The 22,837-nt window shown below is 43.1% G+C and overlaps 1 protein-coding gene across 1 annotated transcript in view; it reads left to right on the forward strand.

Annotated features, from left to right (window-relative positions):
• The first annotated feature begins 18,867 nt into the window (after positions 1–18,867).
• Positions 18,868–22,837, forward strand: part of LLGL1 (LLGL scribble cell polarity complex component 1) — a 108,193-nt gene continuing 104,223 nt past the window's right edge. Inside the window, exon 1 of the mRNA XM_044661757.1 lies at positions 18,868–18,948. Within this exon, the coding sequence (XP_044517692.1) occupies positions 18,868–18,948 (81 nt within the window). The remainder of the gene's footprint in view (positions 18,949–22,837) is intronic.

Below are 22,837 nucleotides of genomic sequence, written 5' to 3' on the forward strand. Positions count from 1 at the left end.
TTACCTTGTGCAAATAAGACCATTCCACTGAAATGAAAAATGGAAGGCCGCTGCCCTGAACCTAGAAGCAATGGCATCGATGAGATGGCCAAGGTGGCAGGCTGTGGATATTCTAGGGGAAGGAGTGCACTTTCCCACTAACATCTGCACGTATCAGCAAGTGTGGTTTCAATTTTCCCAGCATTTTCTTTGTAAAAGACATAAATAAATATAAATTAGTTGATGAAAAATAAAAGATAACAAAATGCAAAAAAGAGAAAAATGGTATTGGTCTTTGGCAAGAGTGTATTGATAATGATACATGTAAAACCCAGTTGAATTGCTCGTTGGCTACAAGAGGGAGGAGAAGAGAAAAAGAATACAAATCATGTAAACATGGAAAATATTCTGAATTAACTACATAAATAAATTAAAAAAAATTTTTTTAAAGAATGTATTGATAAATGTTTAACAACCAAATGACAAAAAGAAAACATACACCCAACACAATTTCAGGTATAATCCCCATTATTGATATTGTTTCCATTACTTTAATTAATTAATTTATTACCAATTACATGTTATAAAAAACTTCCACACAAGTTTTCCCAAGTTATGTGATTGAACTTATCTCTCTCCTTCCCTTCCCTTCCCCCTCCTGGTACTGGCAGGCAATTCAGTCTGAGTTATACATGTATAATCATGAAAACATTTTTCCCATTTAGACAATAAATAAAACAAAAAAATCAAGCACTGCTCTATTTTTTTCATGATTTCTGAGTTGTGAATGCTCACAATGAAAATTTAACACTCTCAGAAGCCCTAATGAACTGGTTCCTGCATACCCCAGTTGAGTTTATGATCATCCCCTACGACCTGACATTTGGCAGACAAGCCTGGGATCTTGTAAAGCAATGGCTCAGGGTAGAATGGAAGATTGTTGGATGATAATAGGTGAATGGGATGTTTTGGGGTGAGTGGGGTGGGGGTTTTTGAAGATGAGCTCCTCATTTGCAAGGAGAGTAGAATATGACTCCCATTCTCCTCTTCTGATTGGTTGGAATCACCTCAGGGTCCCTTTGGAGCAGATGAACCCCATTTGGAAGGACTGGAGTCTATTACCTTAAATGAGACAATCAGGGTCTAGAAAGATCTTGGCAAGTTAAAACACTGGGCAGGGGACAGCTAGATGGTTCAGTGAATTGAGAACCAAGTGTAGAGACAGGAGGTCTGGGGTTCAAATCTGGTCTCAGACACTTCCTAAGCTATGTGACCCTGGGCAAGTCCCTTAACCCCTATTGCCCAGCCCTTATTGCTCTTTTGTTTTGGAACCAATATACAAAATTGATTTTAAGATGCAAAAAAAAAAAATGGACAAAATCTACCTAAATATGTTCTCAGTATCTCAAACCAAATTTGTCCAGAAAAATGAACTTAATTAATATCCTCCAAACTTCTGAATTTAAAAACAACAATAGCCCTCACCTTCTATTTTAGAATCTTATTCGTTCTACAGCAGAAGAGAGGTAAGAGCGGAGGCAAGAGGGTTAAGTGACTTGCCCAGGGTCACATAACTAGGAAGTGTCTGAAGACAGATTGGAATTCAAGAACTCTCGTCTGTAGGCTTGGCACTATCCACTGAGCTCCCTAGTTGTCCCCTTTCTAGATTGTTTTTGATGGCACCAGGCTCAGAATCCAGGTGTTCTCTTTGATTTTTTCCTCTTCTTCATCATTCATATCCAATAAGTTGCCAAATCTTATTGATTCCCTTCTTAATATCAGCTACATCTCTTCTTCAATCACATAGCCATTGTTCTCATTCATATCTTAATTACTTAAAAATTTTTTTATTATTATGAACTTGATAACTACCAACAGTCACTAATATTTCTTAGGCAAAAAAAAAACACAACAAAACAGAAAAAGAGGATTGCAGTTGACACAATGAATTATTATTATTACATAGTGCTTATACTTTAAAAAATTTTGCAGTATTAAATTTAAATCGATAGTTCTAGCACTTCCTTTTGAACTTCCTTCTGCTTTCTTCAAAGTATTTTTAAAATATTTCATTAACACTCGTTTATTTTTCCTTTTCTTTTTATCACTATCATTACCTTCTCTTCATTCCTTAAGTTTATAACCCTAAAAAATAACAAAAGCTCTTATAACAAATAAATATAGTCAAACAAAACTAAACATTGGCCATGCAAATATATGACTCATTCTATGCTTCTAGCCAAGAGGTGAGAATAAGTAATTAATTCACTTTCCTCCCTCCTATCTGTCCCTCTCTTTAATCTATCTTCCACTTGTTTTAATTTTAGTTTAGTTGTTTTAGTCATTTCAGGCTGATTCATTGTGACTCCTTTTGGGGTTTTCTTGGCAAAGATACAGGAGTGGTTTGCCATTTCCTTCTCCAGATAATTTTACAGAGGAGGAAACTGAGACAAACAGGGTTAAGTGACTTGCCCAGAGTCATATAGCTAGTAAGTATCTGAGGCTAAATTTAAACTTAGGTCTTCCTGACTCCAGATCCTGTGCTCTATCCACTTTGTCACTTCAGCTCTTTATCTTCCACATATCTGCCCACGTAACCTTCCTAATAATACTTGGGACCGATCACATTACTTCCTTCCTCAAAAACCCTCAGTGGCTTCCTGTTGCTTCTAGGATAAAATGTCATCTCCTTAGCATACTCCTGGCATACGGAGTCTTCCACAATCTACCTCATCATTCTTATTCATATTCATTCTCTTCATTTGTTCTATATTCCAGTCCGACTGGACTACCCACTATTGCCCCAACTCAACATCCCACCTCCATGCATTCCTAGACTACATCCCGTCTCTGCCAATCAGAATCCTTATGTCTCTTCTGGACCAATCATCCCATTTGCAAAGTCCTCCCAGTTACATCATCAAATTGCCTTGTAGTATGTTAATCTGTGTACATGTTATATTTCCAGCTCTATGTGTGGGCAGCTAAATGACCTCATGGATAGAAACTGGCCCTGGAGTCAGGAAGATCTCAATTCAACTATGGCCTTAGACACGTCCTAGCTATGTGACATTGGGCAAGTCACTGCCTCAGTTTCTCCAACTATAAAATGAGGATAAGAGCAGCTACCTCATTCAGGATTGCTGAAAGATTTAAATGAGACAATGTTTGTGGAGTGCTTAGAGCGTGCCTGACATGTGGTAGATGATTAATAAATGATTTTTCCTTCCTCCTCTTCCTTCTCTTTGTCTCTCTCTTCAACAGAACCTACACAATCCAAGGATGGAGGCTATTTCTGAATCCAGTGTTGATTTGTGGGTCAGTGTGGAGTAGGTATTTTATAGATGTTGATTCTGTTGGAATCAAGTGAGTATTTAGTAAACATAGGTTGAAATTGTATTTGCCAAAGCTGCTAGGTAGCTCAGTGGTTTGAGAGACAGACCCAGGGATGGGAGATCCTGGAGTCAAATCTGGCCTCAGACTTTTCCTAGCTGTATGACCCTGGACAAGTCATTTAACCCCCATTGCCTAGCCCTTACTGCTCTTCTGCCTTGGAACCAATACACAGTATGGATTCTAAGATGGAAGATGAGGTTTAAAAAAAAAGGAATTAAATTTACACTTAAGAGTGGTTTTGAGAAACTGAGATCTTAACAAGTAGAAGAAGATTTCAAAATAATGGGAGATGATGGTGCTGTATAGGAGGGAGCCTATTTAGAAAGGAACCTACTCTATTTTCTGTAGACTGCTTCCACAACATTGCAGTCTCAGATGACTTCTGGGCCCTACAGAAAAGTTGGGTTGGGGACACCAAACCTGAAGCTTTAAGTAGACCACCTTATACCATATACCAATAGAGATTGTGATGGAATGTGAAACTATTTGATAAAAGAATCAGTTTAAGGAATCAGAATGTTTATCATCCTGGATGATAGCCTTCTTCAAATATTTGAAGAGTCTTGAGTGGTTAAATAGAACTGGAGTGTATATGGACTTCTGAAAATTGGGGGAACCCAATTAGTGGGGGACTTGAGCCAAAGGCAGAGAGAAGAGACACTCCCCCCAATCTCCTAATGAGTACCGGAAAACCTTGGGGGAAGGGTCAAATGTCCACCTGGCCTTCAGGCAATGGGAGTGGGAGTCAGAGTAGGTCCTGACACCAAGGTAAGGCCCCAGAGCAACAACGGCTCCCACAAATCTTTCCCTGGATCTGTAGGTGGGAGTGGGAGGGAGGAATGCTTCTGGATAATAGGATGAGGTTTGGAGGAAATAGCTGGAAGCTAAATGCCCCATATGTAGGAGTAAGGAAACATTTTTTCTCTAGTTTTTGCTATGTTATATGAACCATGTGGCCACTCTGGGTTGATTGCTATGTCTCATATGGGAGGGGGGTTGTTCTGACCAAAAGAAGAGGTTCCAGATGTGTGTGTGTGTGTGTGTGTGTGTGTGTTAGTGGGGAGGGTAACCAGAGATTTTTCTAGAATGGATCACAGAAACTTTTAAATCTTTCAAAAATTGTTCTAAGAACTGTCGTCTAGTTCCCTAGCCTAAATTCAGAACTCACTTACTGTCTGGGCTTTTTGGTGGCAGTGGGCATGGGAGTAGTCTGATGCTTTGCAGATGGAGTGCGCCTACAGTTTTGAGGTTATAATTAATGTACCCTTTATTGGCCTTAAGATTCCAATAATAGCATGTTATATATTAATTATATAATAACAACAATATTAGATGCCTACTTTGTGCAAGGAACTGAAGATACAGTTCAATCTCAATCAAAAACCAAAGTGAAGGGGCAGCTGGGTCGCTCAGTGGATTGAGAGTCAGGCCTAGAGACGGGAGGTCCTGGGTTCAAATTTGACCTCAGATGCTTCCTAGCTGTGTGACCCTGGGCAAGTCACTTGACCCCCACCGCCCACCCTTACCACTCTTCCACCTAGGAGCCAATACACAGAAGTTAAGGGTTTAAAAAAAAAAATAAAAATAAAAAAGGTAAAAAAAAAAAAACAAAGTGAAACAGTCCCTGTTCCATTCATAGAATACAATTTCATGTACATTCATACATAGAACTTACCTTCTATCAGGTAACAACAGGCATATAGGGGTGTGTGTGTGTGTGTGTGTGTGTGTGTGTGTGTGTGGTGAGGGACTGATGCATACTGGAAAAACACACCACACCACTATCCTCCTTGGCGGGATCTAAGAATGCCTTTTCTCTGATGCCTTTGGCTTGAATCCCCATCACTTGTGTTACCTCTTCTGTTAGATGCTGGTGAATGACTAGTACCCAGTTAATATCAATTAGCTTTTACAAAGAGATGTTTACTTTGAAGAGTTTCAGTAAGAAAAGTACAAAATCTGGGTATCCACTTACTCTTGCCCTAAGCATGGGCTCAGACTTAGAAAAATTTCTAAGCAGTTTTGATCCCACCTAGTTCAGAAGTTGTATGACCACCAAATAAATCCTCATCTCAGCTGCCACAAGACTAGATCTCAAAGGCCATTCCTTTATTTTTCAGGTATCGGTGTTGGACTCAATCGTACTCCTGGACCCTTATAGGCTCACTCTCTCTTGAACTTTCAAAAGTCCAAGCTTGGAGGTTCCACATTAATTTCCTTCACATAAAATGGAAAAGAACAAATGGCAAAGCAAAAGGATGCAGACCCACTTTATAGGGTCATATGTTATCCTCAAAGGAGAGAAGACCCAACATTGTCTCTCATCAGATACTATCGGCAAAGGAGTCAATCCGGGAGAAAACGATCCATCTCTCATCTTTTCAAAACATTTTTTCCTCTTTTATTTGTTTATTTTTCAGATTACGAGTCAATACAATTTTTCATAACCATCTTCTGGCATTTTGCAATCCATGTTCTCTGCCTTCTTCCCACTTCTCCCCAAAAAGACAGGAAATTTGATATAGGTTGTACATCTGTTATCATATAATACATATTTCTATGTTCATCGTGCTGTGAAAGACACATATTGCTAACGCTAGAGAGAAAGTCACAGAGGAAATGAAGTGAAGAATGGTGAGCTTCAATCTGCATTTGGACTCCCTCAGTTCTTTCCATGACGGTGGATAATCTTTTTCTCCATGAGTCCCTTGGAGCTGTCCTGGATCCTCGCCCTGTGGATAATGGGTGTCATTCATAATCGATCATAGTAATCATAGTACATTGTTTTGTTACAGTGTACAATGTTCTCCTGGTTCTGCTCACTTCACTTTACTTTTTTTTTAATTTTGAATACTTTATTTCAGAATAAGAGGAAATTTAAACAATTATATGTAGTATATATACATATATGATAACAATAATGCCATGTGTTTTAAAATTGAAAAACAACTTTGACTGAACAATATCTGGATTATAAAATCCAGAAAGAAATATTAAGAAAAACAAGATGGGGGAAGCTGGGTAGCTCAGTGGATTGAAAGCCAGACCTAGAGATGGGAGGTCCTAGGTTCAAATCCGGCCTCAGACACTTCCTAGCAGTGTGACCCTGGGCAAGTCTCTTTTTTTTTTTTTTTTTTTTTTTTTAATTTTAAACCCTTAACTTCTGTGTATTGACTTATAGGTGGAAGAGTGGTAAGGGTAGGCGATGGAGGTCAAGTGACTTGCCCAGGGTCACACAGCTGGGAAGTGTCTGAGGCCGGATTTGAACCTAGGACCTCCCGTCTCTAGGCCTGGCTCTCACTCCACTGAGCTACCCAGCTGCCCCCCCTGGGCAAGTCTCTTAACCCCCATTGCCTACCCTTACCACTCTTCTGCCTTGGAGTCAATATATAGTATTGACTCCAAGATGGAAGGTAAGAGTTTAAAAAAAAAAGAAAAAAGAAAAACAAGAGATTACCTAAAAAATAATGAAAACAACTGCGACATATCAAAATGTACAGGTTTTTACCAAGATGATACTCAGAAGCAAATTTTTAGAGCAAAATACCTACATTCATAAGAGCAAAAGAGAAATTCAATCAAGCCTGTGTTTAAAGAAATTAGAAAATTAGAGGGCAGCTGGGTGGCTCAGTGGATTGAGACAGGAGGTCCTGGGTTTGAATGTAACCTCAGATACATCCTAGCTGTGTGACCCTGAGCAAGTCACTTACCCCATTGCCTAGCCCCTACTGCTCTTCTGTCTTGGAACCTATACACAGTATTGATACTAAGATGGAAGGTGACGGTTCAAAAAAAATTAGAAAATTAACACAGTAATAATGTAGCAAAAGTAAACAAGAGGGGATAGACAGCACAATGAAAGCAGTAAGTCTTTCTAGGTTTTTTTGTGATCATCCTGTTTGTCATTTCCACAGGTTATTCCATTACAATCATATACCATAACTTGTTCAACCATTCATCTCCCATTTTTTTCAATGTACCATTTTGCTTGTCTCACCATATGCCATCAAAACCTGGAACCCTACTGTCTCTGAAAGTTAAAGATGAGGTACAGGCACCAGAGCAATTCTAAAAGACTATCTTGGTTAGTGTCTGTAGTGAAGTGCCACCAGACAGAAAATCAAATATAAATCTCAGGCCAATCAAATGCAGTTTTCCCTCTGTGGGCCATTCATAATGGATCATTCACACAGTGGCATACTAACTTTTTGTAGGCTTAAGGACAGTTCCATACCATACTACTGCTCCATGGGGTACTACCTAGACAGGTGACACAGTGGATAGAGAGCTGAGTTTAGCCAGAAAGATCTGAGTTCAAATCCCACATCAGACACTTACTGGCTGTGTGACACTAGGCCAAGTCACTTTTAGCCTCTCTTATCTCAGTCTCCTCCACTATAAAATGGGAATAATAATAGCATCTGCCTCATAGAGTTGTTGTAAGGATCAAATGATACAGCATATATAAAGTGCTTTGCAATCCTTTAAGTGCTATATATAAATACTAGTTATTACCAAGTGTACATATAACCCACAGATGTCAAGTAAAGAAAATCTTCCTATCAATTAGACACCTTACACAGAGACTTGGCTGCTTTGGGAGGTAGTAGATCTCCCTGTCACCAGAGGTATGCAAGTAGAAGATGTACCACTTGTACATAATTGTGTGTATGTTATTTTAAACCCTTACCTTCTGTCTTAGAATCAACATGGTGTATTGGTTCCAAGGATGTAGAATGGTAAGGGCTAGGGAATAAGAGTTAAGTGACTTGCCCAGGGTCACACAGCTAGGAAGTGTCTGAGGCCAGATTTAAACCCAGAACCTCCCATCTCTTGGTCTGGCTCTCTATCCATTGAGCCACCAACTTCCCTCTTGTTGCATATATTTGTAACCGAAGTCACAAAGCCTATTGGCATGAGACTCTCTCCTCCTGGGTAGAAAGCAATGCCCTGTGCCTGCAGGAAGGCAGAGTTATTGAGACTGAGAGTGGAGGAGACCTCTTCCATCTCTTCAGATCTTTTGAAGAATTTCTTTAAGTCTCTTCAGGCTTCAGGCACTTCTGACTTCCAGTTTTAAGAGAGAAGATTGAAGATGCCAACCTTACTTCAGGTTATTTAAGGAAAAGACTCTGGGAAAAAGTCAACATGGAAGGAGCTACCAGTCTCCATCATGCTCCTATTTTGGAGACTTTGGGGAACTTCCCCTTGGGTGAGATCTAGGATTCCCTCACTTGGTTGACCCAATGGGAGAGCTCCTGCACCCTGTACTGTCTGACATATATTCTCCCATGTATATTTTCAGGTTTCTGTTTGGTTATCGAATTGGATAAATTTCTCTGCTAATGGCTATGTATATTCCTTGTGGAAATGATATTTGATGGGAAAGGGCTCAAGCCTATAGAGCCTGGGGTCCTGCTCCTTCCAACAGCAATCAGAAGTTAGAGTGAATCTGAAAACCACAGACCCCAGCAAGATTTAAGAAAGCAGATAGATATCCTTCTAGCCCAGCTCTGAGGAAAAGAGAACGGCCCAGCTTCTGGTCCCCACATTCTGATTCCCCTCCTGGCAGGAATTAGTCTCCCTTGGAGATGGGTGGAATGAGAAGAGGCTAGAGATGTCTGTTCTTCCTCCCTTTGAGTCACCCAATGGCATCCCAGGCTACATGTGGGAGACAGCTCTTGTTATACATTGTGGAGGGGATTTCTGCCCAGCTAAGGATCGGACTATCTGATCTTCGAGGACCCTTCCGACTCTAAGATTTTGTGGTTCTATGATACCCTTTGATGGCAGGAACAATATCTGACATGTATAAATTAGACTGACTTTTTCTTCCTCTAAATAGCATGGAGGGGTTTGGGGAGAGAGAAAGAACATGAAACATGTAACTATGGGAAAATATTCAAAATAAAAATAAAAATGAAATGAAATGAAAAATAAAATAAAATAAAATAAAATAAAATAAAATAAACAGCACGGAAGCTGTCCCGGAGATTTCATTGGTCCAAGGGGCTAAGGCTCAGCTAGTGACTCAGTTTCTCTGTCACCTAGGGGGTGCACGAGGAGTCAGTGCCCTTCAGACTTCGTAATATCCAGCTGCTGTTTGAAGTCACTGCATTCAATGTACTCTGCTGACCAGATGTGTTTCCATATGGATTTAGAGGGCTCAGTCCATGAGCCGGTGCCATATCCTTAGTGAGTGCCCTTTCTATATTAAACCTTCTTTTATGAAATGTTATATGTTGGGGCCACTTAGGTGGCTCAGTGGATTGAGAGACAGGCTCAGAGATGGCAGGTCCTGGGTTTGAATCCAAACTTAGATGCTTCCTAGCTATGTGATCCTGGGCAAGTCACTGAACCCCCACTGCCTAGTCCTTCCTGTTCTTCTGCTTTGGAACCAATACACAGTATTGATTTTAAGATGGAAGATGAGACTTTAAAAAATGTCTATAAATATTAAATGTGTATAAGTGTCTCATTTTGCTCCAATCTCAAACCTGACCCACCAGACCAGCTTGAGTCAGGCCCATCCTACAATAGCCTTCATTCTTAAGTTCTAAGAAGTGACTAAGACTGATAGAGTACAAAGGGAGATGAGCAAGACCTTCAGCAGATAGAGAGCTACGTGGAAGGTGAGTCATCCAAACTGATAAAGCCCATCCCTAGAAACTCAGACGACTGGGCAGAATTTTCAGGCTCTCAAGTCATTGTGGCTCTCTCTTTGCTCCTACTGAGACTCCCAGACACACCCCCTACTAGCTCATGGGGGTTTAGGGTCAGTCTGTGACCATGGAATAGAGCAAACCTAATTGACTCAAAAAGAAGCAAGAAAGCACATGACCCGCATTTATTCTACCATCACTTTCCAACCACAAGGAAAACAGAAAAAAAAAAAAATTAAAAAAAAAAAAAAGCCCTTACCTTCTATCTTTAGAATCATTACTGTGTATCGATTGGTTCTAAGACAGAAGAGCAATAAGGGTCAGGCAATGGGGATAAAATGACTTGCCCAGGGTCACAAAGTTAGGAGGTGTTGAAGGCCAGATTTAAACACAGAATTTCCCATCTCTAGGCCTGGCTCTCAAACCACTGAGCTACCTCGCTGCCCCCAGGGATAACCTTTTCTTTCTTTCTTTTAATTTTAATTTTAAAATATTTTTCCATGTTTATATGATTCATTTTCTTTTCCTTCCCTCTTCCCTCCCCGCTCCCACAGCTTACAAGCAATTCCATTGGGTTGTACAAACGGGGATAACCTTTTCTGATATGGTTATATATAGTATAGGGCACCAAGGACAGATACCAATGAGACGAAGCTCAAATTTCCCCCAAAATGGTCTCACACTCCAGAAAGGACGTAGAGAAGAAAAGGTACTGAGAAATCTATTATCACTGGCGTCAGAATCACCTTTTGCTCTAGGGAATCAGAAAAGCCAGCTGCTTTTCAGTAGGGTCTGTGTGAGACTCAGAGAGAAATGTCAAAGGAAGAGAGGAAATCCAGTAGAACCTGGGGGCGGGGGGGGGGGGTATAGCTAGTTGGCTGAAGAATCAGGTAGGGGGGAGGTCCCCTGGATTCAAATCTGGCCTCAGATACTTCTTTTTTGTGTGACCCTGGGCAAGTCACTTAACCCCCATTGCTTAGCCCTTATCGATCTCCTGCCTTGGAATCAATACACAATATTGATTCTAAGACAGAAGGTAAGGGTTTAAAAAAGAGAAGAAGAAATTGAGGGAGCGGGCCCGTGATCCAGGTGGCACAAACACAGGCCATGGCTCCAGGCGGTTCCGAATTATACTTGTGGCTTGTTCTATTTAGCCCATAAGGGAAGTGGAGAGACGGCTGGGTGCAGCGGCTGCCCCAGTCACATGAATGTTTGGAGACAGGTAAGTACATCTTAGGCGTGTAAAATAAGATACACAAGGAGATATCTCGCATGGGTAGAGTGACAAACTCGTTAAATCAGGGTCACGTCTGTTATCTCTCAATGCCCCGTGAGGCAGCCTGGGCAAATGTTATCTTCATTCGACAGATGAGGAAATGGAGGCTTGCAAAGGTGAGCCAATGGCAGAGTCTAGATGGGGACCCAGGCTCGCCAACTCCACCCTGTCTCCCAATAGGGTGACAGATGAGGTGATCAAAGGGTGAGGACAAGGGCTTGAGATCTGTGAGGCCTAAGGGCAATGCTCATGCATCCTTACCCTGTCCTGGGTGCTCTGCCCCAGCGTGGCTCTTTTATCCTTACCAATAACCACTTTTTTCCTCCCTTCTCTTTTCTCTTTTTCATCATCTTTTCTCCCTTCTCGCCTGGGGAGGCCTAAGGCTGGTCAAGGGCATGGTGAGGGTCCTCCAGGGAGAAACATTCTAGCTGAACGCTGCTGAGCTCTTTTGGAACGGGTGTGGGAGGTCCTGTTTGTAGGTCCAGCTGCTCAGGTCAGGAATTGGGGGTGCTGGGCCTCTGACACTTGCAGTGGCCTCTCCTTCTTGTTCCATACAGCTGTGGGGTGGGACCAGCTCCGGGCCTTAGCCGAGTTCAGCTTGAATTCCATTCCAATGGCTCTTTTCCTACACTCCCAGCTCAGATCCTTCCACCACCCAAGCAGTTTTGAACTTGGCAGTCCCCCTAAATTATTTCATGGATACTTTCCACCCATTTCAGCTCCAGAATGGGAAGGACTAGAGAGAAGGCTCCAGTGGCGATGGGGGAGTCGTGAACATTGTTAAAACAACATGGAGTGAAAGCAGATGACTATAGGAGATCAGTTCAAGCTAGTTAGGACCCTAGGAGCCAGCTAGGCCAACCTTCTCATTTTATAGGTGAAGAAACTGAGGCCCAAAGAGATAGTAGCCAGAGGATGGGGATTCAAATCCTGCCTCTCAGATAAGTCCTATTTCCTCATCAGTAAAATGAAAGGGTTTGCCTAAGTGGCTTCTGAGGTCTCTTCCAGTTGTAGAGCTATGCTCGCATGACAGGGTACCCCTTGTCAAGGAATATGTAGTAGTAGAGGAGAGATGACCTATGTAAATGAATCATCCCCAGGCTGCAAACTCCCACATAGAATGGGCCAGTCCTCTTTCCCCTGTCTTCTTCCCCACCTAGGACATAGATCTTGCTCTAATAGAGGGTACCTGGTACACAGTTTTGTCTCTGTTCTTCTTCCTTTTTTTTTTAAAGTTTATTTATTTAATTAATTAGTTTTTACTCTTTTTCCATGGTTACATGATTCATGTTCTTTCCCTCCCCTCCTGCCACCTCTCCTCCCATAGCCAATGTGTCTCTGTTCTTCTTGACCAGGAAGGAGTCAAGGGAATCGAGCAGAGGTTTACAATTATGGGAAAGATAGTCTTCTGGGTGGGCAACTATGTGGAGCAGTGGTTAGAGTGCCAGACTTGGAATCAGGAAGACCTGAATTCAAATCTAGCCTCAGACATTTACTAGCTAGTTGTGTGACTCTGGGCAAGTCACTTAATCCTGTTTGCCTCAGTTTCTTCATCTATCCAATGAACTGGAAAAGGAAATGGCAAACCATTCCAGTATCTCTGCCAAGAAAACGAGAGAGAAGGGGTCTAAAAGAGTCAGACAAGACAAACTTAATGAACAACAATACCAACAATACCAACAACAATCTTCTGGCTGGAATTTTTCCAAAAATGTCCTCATTTGGACTTAGGAGAAAGGACGCTATTCACATCTAAAGAAAGAACTGTGGAAGTAGAAACAAAGAAGAAAAACAACTGCTTGATCACATTGGTTTGATGGAGATATGATTGGGGATGCAGACTCTAATGCAAATATTAATAATATGGAAATAGGTCTTGATCAATGATATATGTAAAACCCAGTGGAATTGTGTGTTGGCTATGGTGGTGGCGGGAGGGTTGAGGGGGGGAGGAGGGGAGAGAAAGAACATGAATAATGTAACCATGGGAAAATATTCTAAATCAATTAATTAAACAAAATTTTTCAAAAAAAAAAAAAAGAAGAGAAAAGAAAATGTCCTCAGTTATAAGCTCAGTGAGGGCAGGGATCACATCTTATCTAACCTTTGTATCTTCTTCCCCTAACCTGAGTCTGCACACAGCAGGTGCTTAATACATATTTGTTAGATTGCATGTCAAAGCACTGGGGCCAATTGGCTTAGGAGCTGGAGCTTAGAAGGTCCCAATGAGGTTCTTGGCCCATTCACCAAACCTCTTTCCTTTTCTTCCTGTCAGTGCATGCCTGTCATTCTCCCTTCAAGATTCAGCTCAACACTCCTCCCTGCCTTCCTGATTTACCCCACCTTACTCAGCATCTCCGAAGCCCAGCACACAGGTTAAACTTGATTCATCTGTATTCAGTCTATGTTGCTGTGCCAATGTTTGTGACTTATCTCTATCTCCCCAGCCAGAATGGGTCTCCCTGAGGGCCCGGCTGGTGCTTCATCAGTGCTGTTGCCTGGCAGGTCAGGGACCAGACGAAGGAGCAACACTGGTTTGGTAAGGAATTAGGAAGAGGGTATAAGTCACTGCCACCCCACCTCAACCTCCCACATCCCATCCCTAAGGGCAGATAAGAGTAAAGAAAAAAGCAAGAAAATGGAGAACCATCTCCACTGGCCCCAGTTGCTTCATAGACTATCATAGATACAAGAGGCAGGAGACATCACTTAGGTCAAACTCTTTTTTGGTCAGTCAAGAAGAATTTATTAAGTGCCTGGTGCTATGCTAAGTACTAGGGATAAAAGGAGAGGCAAAAACACAGTCCTGCCCTGCCCTGCCCTGTCCTGAAGGAGCTCACATTCTAATGGGTGAGACAACATGCAAACAATTATGTACAAGCAAGATATATACAGGATAAATTGGAGGTAACTGCAGAGGGAAGGTATTGTGAAAGGTGGGATTTAAACTGGATCTTAAAAGAAGCAAGAAGTAGAAATGAGGAGGGAAGACAGTCTAGGCATGGGAATTTCATATTTCAACCTGGATAATAGTGTCTAGAGAAAGACTCTTCTTCCTGAGTTCAAATCCAAACTCAGACACTTCCTAGCTGTGTGACCCTGGGCAAGTCATTTAACCTTGTTTGCCTTAGTTTCTCATCTGTAAAATAAACTGGTGAAGGAAGTGGCAAATTACTTTGATGTCTTTGCCAAGAAAATCCCAAATGGTGTCATGAAGAGTCAGACAAGACTGAAAAGACTCACTAATAATAACAAATAGGGAGCTGATGAAGTTTATTGAATTGGGGATAGGGAGTGGAAATGATTAGAAAGTTGCATGAAGTGGTGAGAATCTATACCAGTGAAGAGATTGTGTGAGTGAAGAGAAGGGAGAACATAGGTGAAGTATGTTAATAAGGAAGAAAAAGACTTGGCATCTTTTTGGACATGTGGGGTGAGGGTGGAGAGTTGAGAATGACATTGAAATTGTGAATCTGGGTACAGGGATGGTGATAGCAGTAACAGGAAAATTGAGAAGTATGTAGGACTCAGAGTCTGAGGTCCTTAAAGAAGTAACTCAATCAAGGACACAACTGGTTACCGAATCCAGGGCTCCTTACTCCCAGATTAGTCTATTCTTTTCTCTTTTCTTTTCTTTTTTCTTTTCTCTTCATCTTTTCTTTTCTTCCTTCCTTCCTTCCTTCCTTCCTTCCTTCCTTCCTTCCTTCCTTCCTTTCTTCCTTCCTTCCTTCCTTTCTTCCTTCTGTCTCTTCTTCCTTCTTCCCTGCTTTCCTTCATTTCTTTCTTCTTCCCCTTCTCCCTCCCTCCCCCTCCTCTTCTTTCCTGCCTTCCTTCTCTTACTTTCTTTTAAAAAAAATTTTTTTAAACCCTTACCTTCTGCCTTAGAATCAATACTAGGTATTTGTCCCAAGGCAGAAGAGTGGTAAGGACTAGGCAATGGGGGTTAAGTGACTTGCCCAGGACCACACAGCTAGGAAGTATCTGAGGCCAAACTGGAAACTAGGTCCTCCTGACTCCAGGCCTGGCATTTTATCCACTGAACCACCTAGTTGCCCCAGGTTAGTGACTTTTCAACTATACTATCCTTGCCATTCCTTTTGTCAACATGGGCATTCTCTGTGGCACTCTCTCCCAGGCCAGTTCTTCTGGTTTTCCTCAGAGAATTACATTCCATACACAAGGCTGCCTTTGGAATCTACCTCTGCTCTCCAGCTGTCTCTTCCCCCCATAGGCCTGGACTAAGGAGAGCCTTTTTGCCCTGCTCAGTGCTGAGGGCTGGCACAAAGCCAACTCCCAGTAGCTTTGGTTGAGTAGAATTAAGCTGTTGATTCAGGTTGCTAAGTTGGATTTTCTCTTTACTTCCTTGTCCAAAAGATATCCTGATTCTAGATTGGGTATAGTTTTTTTTAAGTAAATTTTATTAATGGCTTTTGTTTTTAGAGTACAATCATTTCTGACAATATGAGCTATAATTGAATCTTTCCAAATAACAAAGAAAAACAGTTTAGCAAACACACCTGACGAGTAATGGCACAGTGGATAGAATGCTTGTCTTGGAGTTAGGAAGACCTGAGTTCAAATCCGACCTCAAAACTTACCCATGTTGCCAAACCTATGGCATGTGTGCCAGAAGGGGCTGCTCCCTTCCCCCTATCCCCTGAGGATATTTCTCCCATCTCCCACCCCTCTGCCCAGCAGCCAAATGGGAGTGTTTCCTCCCTCCCCTGTCTGGGGCAAGGTGGGGGTGGGTAGGTCACATGTGGCAGTATGGACACTTGGTCTCTAAAAGGTTCGCCATCACTGCTTAGGCTTAACCTTGTTTGTGCCATCTGTCAAATGGGCTGGAGAAGGAAATGGCAAACCACTCCAGTATTTTTGCCAAGAAACCTGCCCCCAAAGAAGTCAGACACAACAAAACAAGAGTAGAGTGATAGCATCTAATGGTGTAAACAACATTTTGCCATAGTAGCCCTCCATAGTAGTCAGAGTCAGTGAGTAAAAAGTCAATAATCAAGAGGGAGATATACTTTATTATTATTTTTGTAAACCCTTACTTTTTGTCTTAGTAACAACTCTAAGACAGAAAGACAAGGGCTAGGTAATTGGGGTTAAATGACTTGCCCAGGGTCACTCAGCTAGGAAGCCAAAACCCTTTTTTGATTCCAGGCTATCCATTGTGCCACCAGCCTCTGTTTCATTGTTTTCTCCATAATGACATTGTTTTTTTTTTCCTTCTGGTTACTTCATTTGAATGATCTTTTCACTTAACATTCTTATACTTATAAATATTGTTCTTTGGCTCTCCTTAAACAAGCAAAACAAAAACACATCGCTTTTTTCAGTCTCTACAATGGCCCCATTAAGGCCACATAAAAATTATCATCATGCTAAGGGTGTATAAGTCAGGGATGGATTCTCTTCTCCATTTCTGAGCAGTGGGGAGTAGCTCTGATCAGGGGTGCTTTCTATTGAATAACTTTCTCCTCCTAAAGCACCATCACCTAAGAGAGCAAAGAAGGTCTTCTTCAGAGCATGGGCCTCCTCAGATCCAGGTAGGTTCTGTCTTTAGAAGCAATTCTGTGTATTGGTTTCAAGGCAGAAGAGTGATCAGGGCTGGGCACTGGGGGTTTCCACATTTCCAATGGGAAGAGGAAGGGAGGCAACACTGCATTCAGGGAAAAATCCAGTCCTGGAAGTCTGGAAATGTTCTATCTAGCCCATGTTTATTATATGACTTAAGTAGGTGAGTCACTTCACCCCTTAGGCTTCAGGGTCCCCATCCATAAGAGTTGGACTTAAGTAACTGATAAGATCCCTTCCAGCTCTGAGGTTCTTGGCTGCTTTAACATTAATGGAATGTGGTATTGTAGGATGTTCAGAGGCCTGGGAACTGTCAATGCTCTCAAACTGTGCTGTGGGGAGAATGAAGGACCTAACCATGAAAGCCCCTGAACTCCCAGGATCTTTTACACCGAGAGTTGCCATGACCTTGCCATCTATAATCATATTTAAGACTTATGTATTAAGAGTGTATGTGGGGGTGCAACTAGGTGGCTCATCAGAGATAGGAGGTCCTGGGATCAAATCTCACTTCCTAGCTGTGTGACTCTGGGCTATTAATTAAAAATTTTTTTTGGGGGGGGGCAATTAATATAACTCCCATTGCCTGGCCATTACCACTCTTCTACTTAGAAGAGATCATCTAAGCTAAGGTCCATAACTTGCCCAAAGTTATAGAGCAGGGATTCAGGCCCCAAATCCAGCAATTTCCACTTGCACCACATCTGGAGCTCAGTTCTGCTGTCACTTAACCTTTCTGTTTCCTTATCTGTGAAATGAGCACAAATCTCCTCATACCTGTTGTGTGATCTTACAATTCCTCTAAGATCAAATGAGCTAGCAGATATGAAAAGTGCTTGGAAAATTATTGAGTTCTAAAGGTGTAGGATATTGTAATTTCTCCTCAAAATTAGTTTTGAATTGTTCTTGAGATTCCCATTCAGAATCGCTATCACTTTTGTTATAGCCTCGAAATTCTTTTTCTGGTCCAATCATCACCCCAGCCCGGAGATGTGGGAAAGGTTATCTTCATTTTACAGAAGGAAGTAATTCCTCTAGAGTCAACAAAGCTGGCAAGTGCAGGATTCGAAACCATATCTCCTATTTCCACATCTCGCGCGTACAGTACGGCCGCGCTGCGGATAAAATGGGATATCAAAGCGAGCTTCCTACTCTGGCTAGTTACTGCTCAGGGCTCCGCACCGCGGTGAATGCGGGTCTCCCAGCGCATTTCTTCCGGCAGTCCTCGAAGCTTTGCAAAGTTCAAGCCAAACATTTCAATCCCTGGCCTTGGAAGCGCCGGCCGCCAACGCTTGGACTTTGCGTGCAAGCCCCAGAGGCCCCGGGCTGCATTGCGGGGGGGGGGGGGGGGGAACAATACACCAAGAACGAGAAGGGGAAAAAAAAAAAAGACCCTAAACCCCAATCACATACGAACACACCAAGGCCCTCCCCACTGTCGAGAAAAAAATCCGACAGACTACCCCCCAGCCCAAGCACACACGCCATCTGCAGAAGCAGGCTAGGTTCCCGGGAAAACTACATTTCCCAGCGAGGCGCGCGGCCACGGCACATGCTCGCTCAGCCTGGTTGGAACGCGGAGCCAGGCAAACCCCGGGCCTTTGCCTCTCCCATTGTCTGGCTTGGGGATGCGGGAGTTGCGGAGTGAGGGGAGGGGGGAGCGGAGGGCGTTACAGAGAATAGAGCTGATTGGCGAGGCGGCCCGTCCGTCACACCCACCTTCTCCCTCTCTCCCCGCCTTCTCTTCCTAACCCCCACCTTCCCTCTACCACTTCTGCTCCTCCTGCGCCCCCCCCTCCCCTCCGCCTCCGGCTTCCCCGGGGTTTTGCAGCGGGGCAACGCGGCTGGATGTCCAGGCTCCCGAGAGGAGGGCGCGCTGAGGGCTTTTTGCATGGGGGGGTGCGGGGGGAAGAGGCCGGTGCTACATTGTTTCCGAACCATTCCTCCTGAGACCCACGTCCCGCTCCGCAGCCCAAGATGATGAAGTTTCGGTTCAGGCGGCAGGGCAACGACCCCCAGAGGGAGAAGATCAAACAGGATCTCTTTGCGTTTAACAAGGTGAGGGGATGGAGTTGGGGGGAAGGGGGGAGCGGCCGTGCTATTGCAAAAGCTGCTTGAGATGAGGGGCGTGGGGTGGGTTTGGGGAGGGGGAGGAAAAGGAGAAGGAGGAGAGGAGCAGCCACGTTGGGCTAGGAGGGGCAGGCAAATGGGCTTCAGCTGGGGCGTTGGGGAGACTGGAGTTAGCTCTTCGCCGCGACGGCGTCCCAATTTGGGAAGCAAGAACCCCAGAAAGTCTGGGGCAGAAAGACACCCTTACCCATTCACTCACCCCGCCTGCCCCTTGGAAGTGGGTGTGCTGGGTGGGTGTGGGAGCCAGGGCCCTTGGAAGCTGGCTTCCTCCCTGGATGGGGATCCAATACGGCTGACCCCCCCCTCCCCTAACCCCCCCCCCAATATTTCTCCACCGGCAATTTCCCTCTGTGTAGGAGAGAGGGGTAGGGCTCTGTGCCTTTTCTCAGCCTTCTTCTCCCTCCCCACCCTCCAGTGGAAGAGTCCCCGGAATAGGAGCCCAGCATTTTGGGGCTGGAAGAATAGGTTTGTTTTGCTTTTCTAACTGATGCTGGGAGTTGCTGGACAGGGAAAAGGTAGTTGGGATTTTTGTGGCTGGTTGGTGGTGGAGAGGATGACCGGGGCAGCCTGGGAACAGAAGGATCACACATACATTGGCAGAGAAAACAAACAGAACAGTACCGCTCCCTTCCCCCAACACACACACAGACACATTCACTCACTTCAGACCAGTTTCTTTGTAAAGCAGCCCCTTTACTCTGATTCTGGGGCTCTTGTCTCCTTTCGCTACTCAGACAGCTGGAGAAATGGTTCATCTAGTCTCCATAGCAAACATCCTACCCCTCTTCTCTTTCCTTTCCTAACCCTCTTAACTTTTCTCATGGCCTCTCTGGGTAATTATGGGAGCCGAGAGATGAGGAAGGAAACAGACCCTGAAACCTATGACTTTTGAGTAATTAAATTGCACCCCCCTTCGTCAGCAGCTAATTTCCTTGGGGAGTAAGGGTCCTCAATCTGTGGACCATTTAACAAGTCTCATTTGTGGTTAAAAAAACACTTAATACCTAATTGATCCACTCAACAACCTGGTGAGAATAGGTATCCCCATTTTATAGGTGAGGAAATTGAGAATCAGAAAGACATAGAGTGATTAAGTGGCAAAGCCAAGGAACCCAAGTCTCCCACTTCAGAGGTCTGTGCTCTCTCTATTAAACAGTGGTTTCTAGACTTTTAAGTATGAGGACTCTTTAACATCAAATATTGTGGATGCCTCTATGATAACAAAGTTGCTGTCAATTCAGCAATATTTTTAAGTTTGTATCTTTTTTTTAGACACAGCAAGTGCATGTGTTTGAAAAATATAGTAATACATGTGAGAGACATTTGCTCTAAAAAGGTATCTTTGTTTATTATTTACTATGTTGATGCCTAAGGAGCTGAATGGAGTTACTTGTGGCTCTACTGACCCCTTGCAAAAACTCCCTTGCCCCACAGGTTGGGAAGCACAGCATTAGGCTGTTTGGTACCCATATCATATCAGATTTTCACCCTTTACCCCTTGATTTCCCTGCTTTTCCCAGCTAACACAATCTCAACAGAGATTCCCCTCATGGAAAGAACCCTAAAGTCAGAGAACCTGTCTCTGCCATTTACTTTCTATATAACCTTAGATAAACCTCCCTGGCCCCAGTTTTCTCATCTATAAGGGTGTTAAACTATATGGGCTCTGGAGGGGGGTCTTTCCCAATTTTAAAATCTATGAGCCTGTATGGTTTTTCTGAATCAGTGCCCCTTATCTTACTCTAGTTGAGTTCTTGTCATTGAACTAATACTTTTTACCCATGACTAGCAAGATTTGACCTCTTTTGCTTAGAGATCTTAAAGCCTAGACAAGGGAAATAGACAGTTGAAAAGGTAACATGTACCAAGTGTCAAATAAGTGGATCTGACTGTAAATTCTATATAATTTCAGTAGGAAAAAGGTAAACGTTTAAGACTTGGAGTGGTCAGAGAAGGCTTCTTGGAGGAGGCAAAATTTGCTTTGAGACTTGAATGATAATGGATGCAATTCACCAAGGCAACTGTGAAGGGGTGGTTTCTTGGACCACCTGATGGGGTGGTAGGGGGCTGAGTTGAGAAGGGATAATTAATTAACATGAGCCTCCATTCTTGAGCTAGAGGTGGGAGAGGAACTATCTTACAGATGGGTAAACCAGACCCAAGGTTGTCTCAGCTCTTGCCACTATTCTCAGACTTCTGGGCATACTTTCCTCTCATTGGGCTCAGTTTCTTCATCTACTGGATGAGATCGCTTCTTTCCCAGATTTGAGATTCTATATTCTCTAGATGGGAAACTTTGGCACTCCCAGTGGCAGATAGATAGGTTAAAGTGGGACAGAGAGAGAGAGAGAAAGAGAATGAGAATGAGAGAGAGAATGAGAGAGAGAAGAGAGAGAATCCTGTGCTCTTCTGTGGGAAAGATGATTAAAGATTGCAAGCTTTTCTTGCTTTGTTTCTAGGTAAGCCACTTTTAACTTTTGAGTAATTGAATAAATGTGGGCAGATTATCCTGCTAGAGGCTTATATAGTAAGTGCCCCCCCCACCAGTGTCACCCAGATTAGAGCCTGAGGAAACACAATTGATTAGGTTGTGATCTCCAGAATCAAATCAAACCAGAGATGTTACAGGATACTTTATTCTGTGCTGTCTCCCCAGAGCCACATGGGACCATCTTTGTATGTGTTGGGAGTAGGGGGGCAGCCAGGGGATCTTGCCATTTGAAAGAATCCCTGCCCAGTTAAATTGTGAATTATTTCTTTGAGTCCAACTCTTTTAAAAAATTGTCATTTAAAAAAATTAAATGAATAAAAAATTTGTCATGATCTTAAAGCATAAAATATCTGTGTGAAGTTTCATAGAATTTAAGATATGGAAGGGATGTTAGGGGCCATCTTTTATCATAAGTGATAAGAGGATGGGCACTGGAAGAAAAGATGGAAGAAGCTTTGTAATAGTGAGTCTTCTGCATCACTAGGAAAGGGTAGGCAGCTATCCCTTCTATCCCACACCCTAAGTAAGTGTTGACTGACTTTTGGCAAACTACAGCCCAAGGACCAAATCCAGCCCACCTCAAGCTAAGAATGGTTTTTACATTTTTACTGTACAAAGTTTGCCAACCCCTGCTTTAGAGCTGTAGTGGCATTTTGGTGTGACCAAAAGAGCCCTGGGCATCCAGTTTGGACATTCAACATGTTTGTCCTCACTTTGCCACTGACATAGTGATCTAGAGTAAATCACTTTCCTTCAATAAGCCTTAGTTTCCTCATTCAATTCAACAAGCATTTCTTAAGACCAGGTACTGTATTTGGTCACTGGGTTACAAGGAAGGGCCTCTTTTAGGGGTGCTCTGATGAGCTGAGCCTTGAAGGGGGGAATGAAGACTTTGAAGAGTTGGAAATAAATAGGGAGAACATTCGAGGCCTGGAGATAGGAAATGGGATGTCATGGGAGAGAGAGGAGGTGGGCATGGATCTTTAAGGTTCCTACACTTTGTGATGAGTATGAGATAGGCATGGAAGTACCCTCTGAACCCCTACTTCAGTGATGCAGAAATGAGAAACTCTCCCTGTGGGACTATCTTCTACAGACTCTGGCCGCCTCTTCAGCTCTTTCTTTGGGCTCTTGGATGCATTCAAAGCAGAAGCTGCATTCAAACCTTTTTGTAATGACAGTTTCCATAGTCCTGTCCCTCTTTGCCATAAACCTTTGGGGGACTGAGAGACCAAAGGGGAAGGGAGGCAGTGTAGGTTGGAAGTGTGAGGCATTCCCTTCCCCCTCTTCTCTCTTTTTGAGTTAATCATTTGGTTAAATTGGCAT

Source organism: Gracilinanus agilis, chromosome 1, assembly GCF_016433145.1.
Source record: "Gracilinanus agilis isolate LMUSP501 chromosome 1, AgileGrace, whole genome shotgun sequence".
Classification (NCBI taxonomy): Eukaryota; Metazoa; Chordata; class Mammalia; order Didelphimorphia; family Didelphidae; genus Gracilinanus; species Gracilinanus agilis.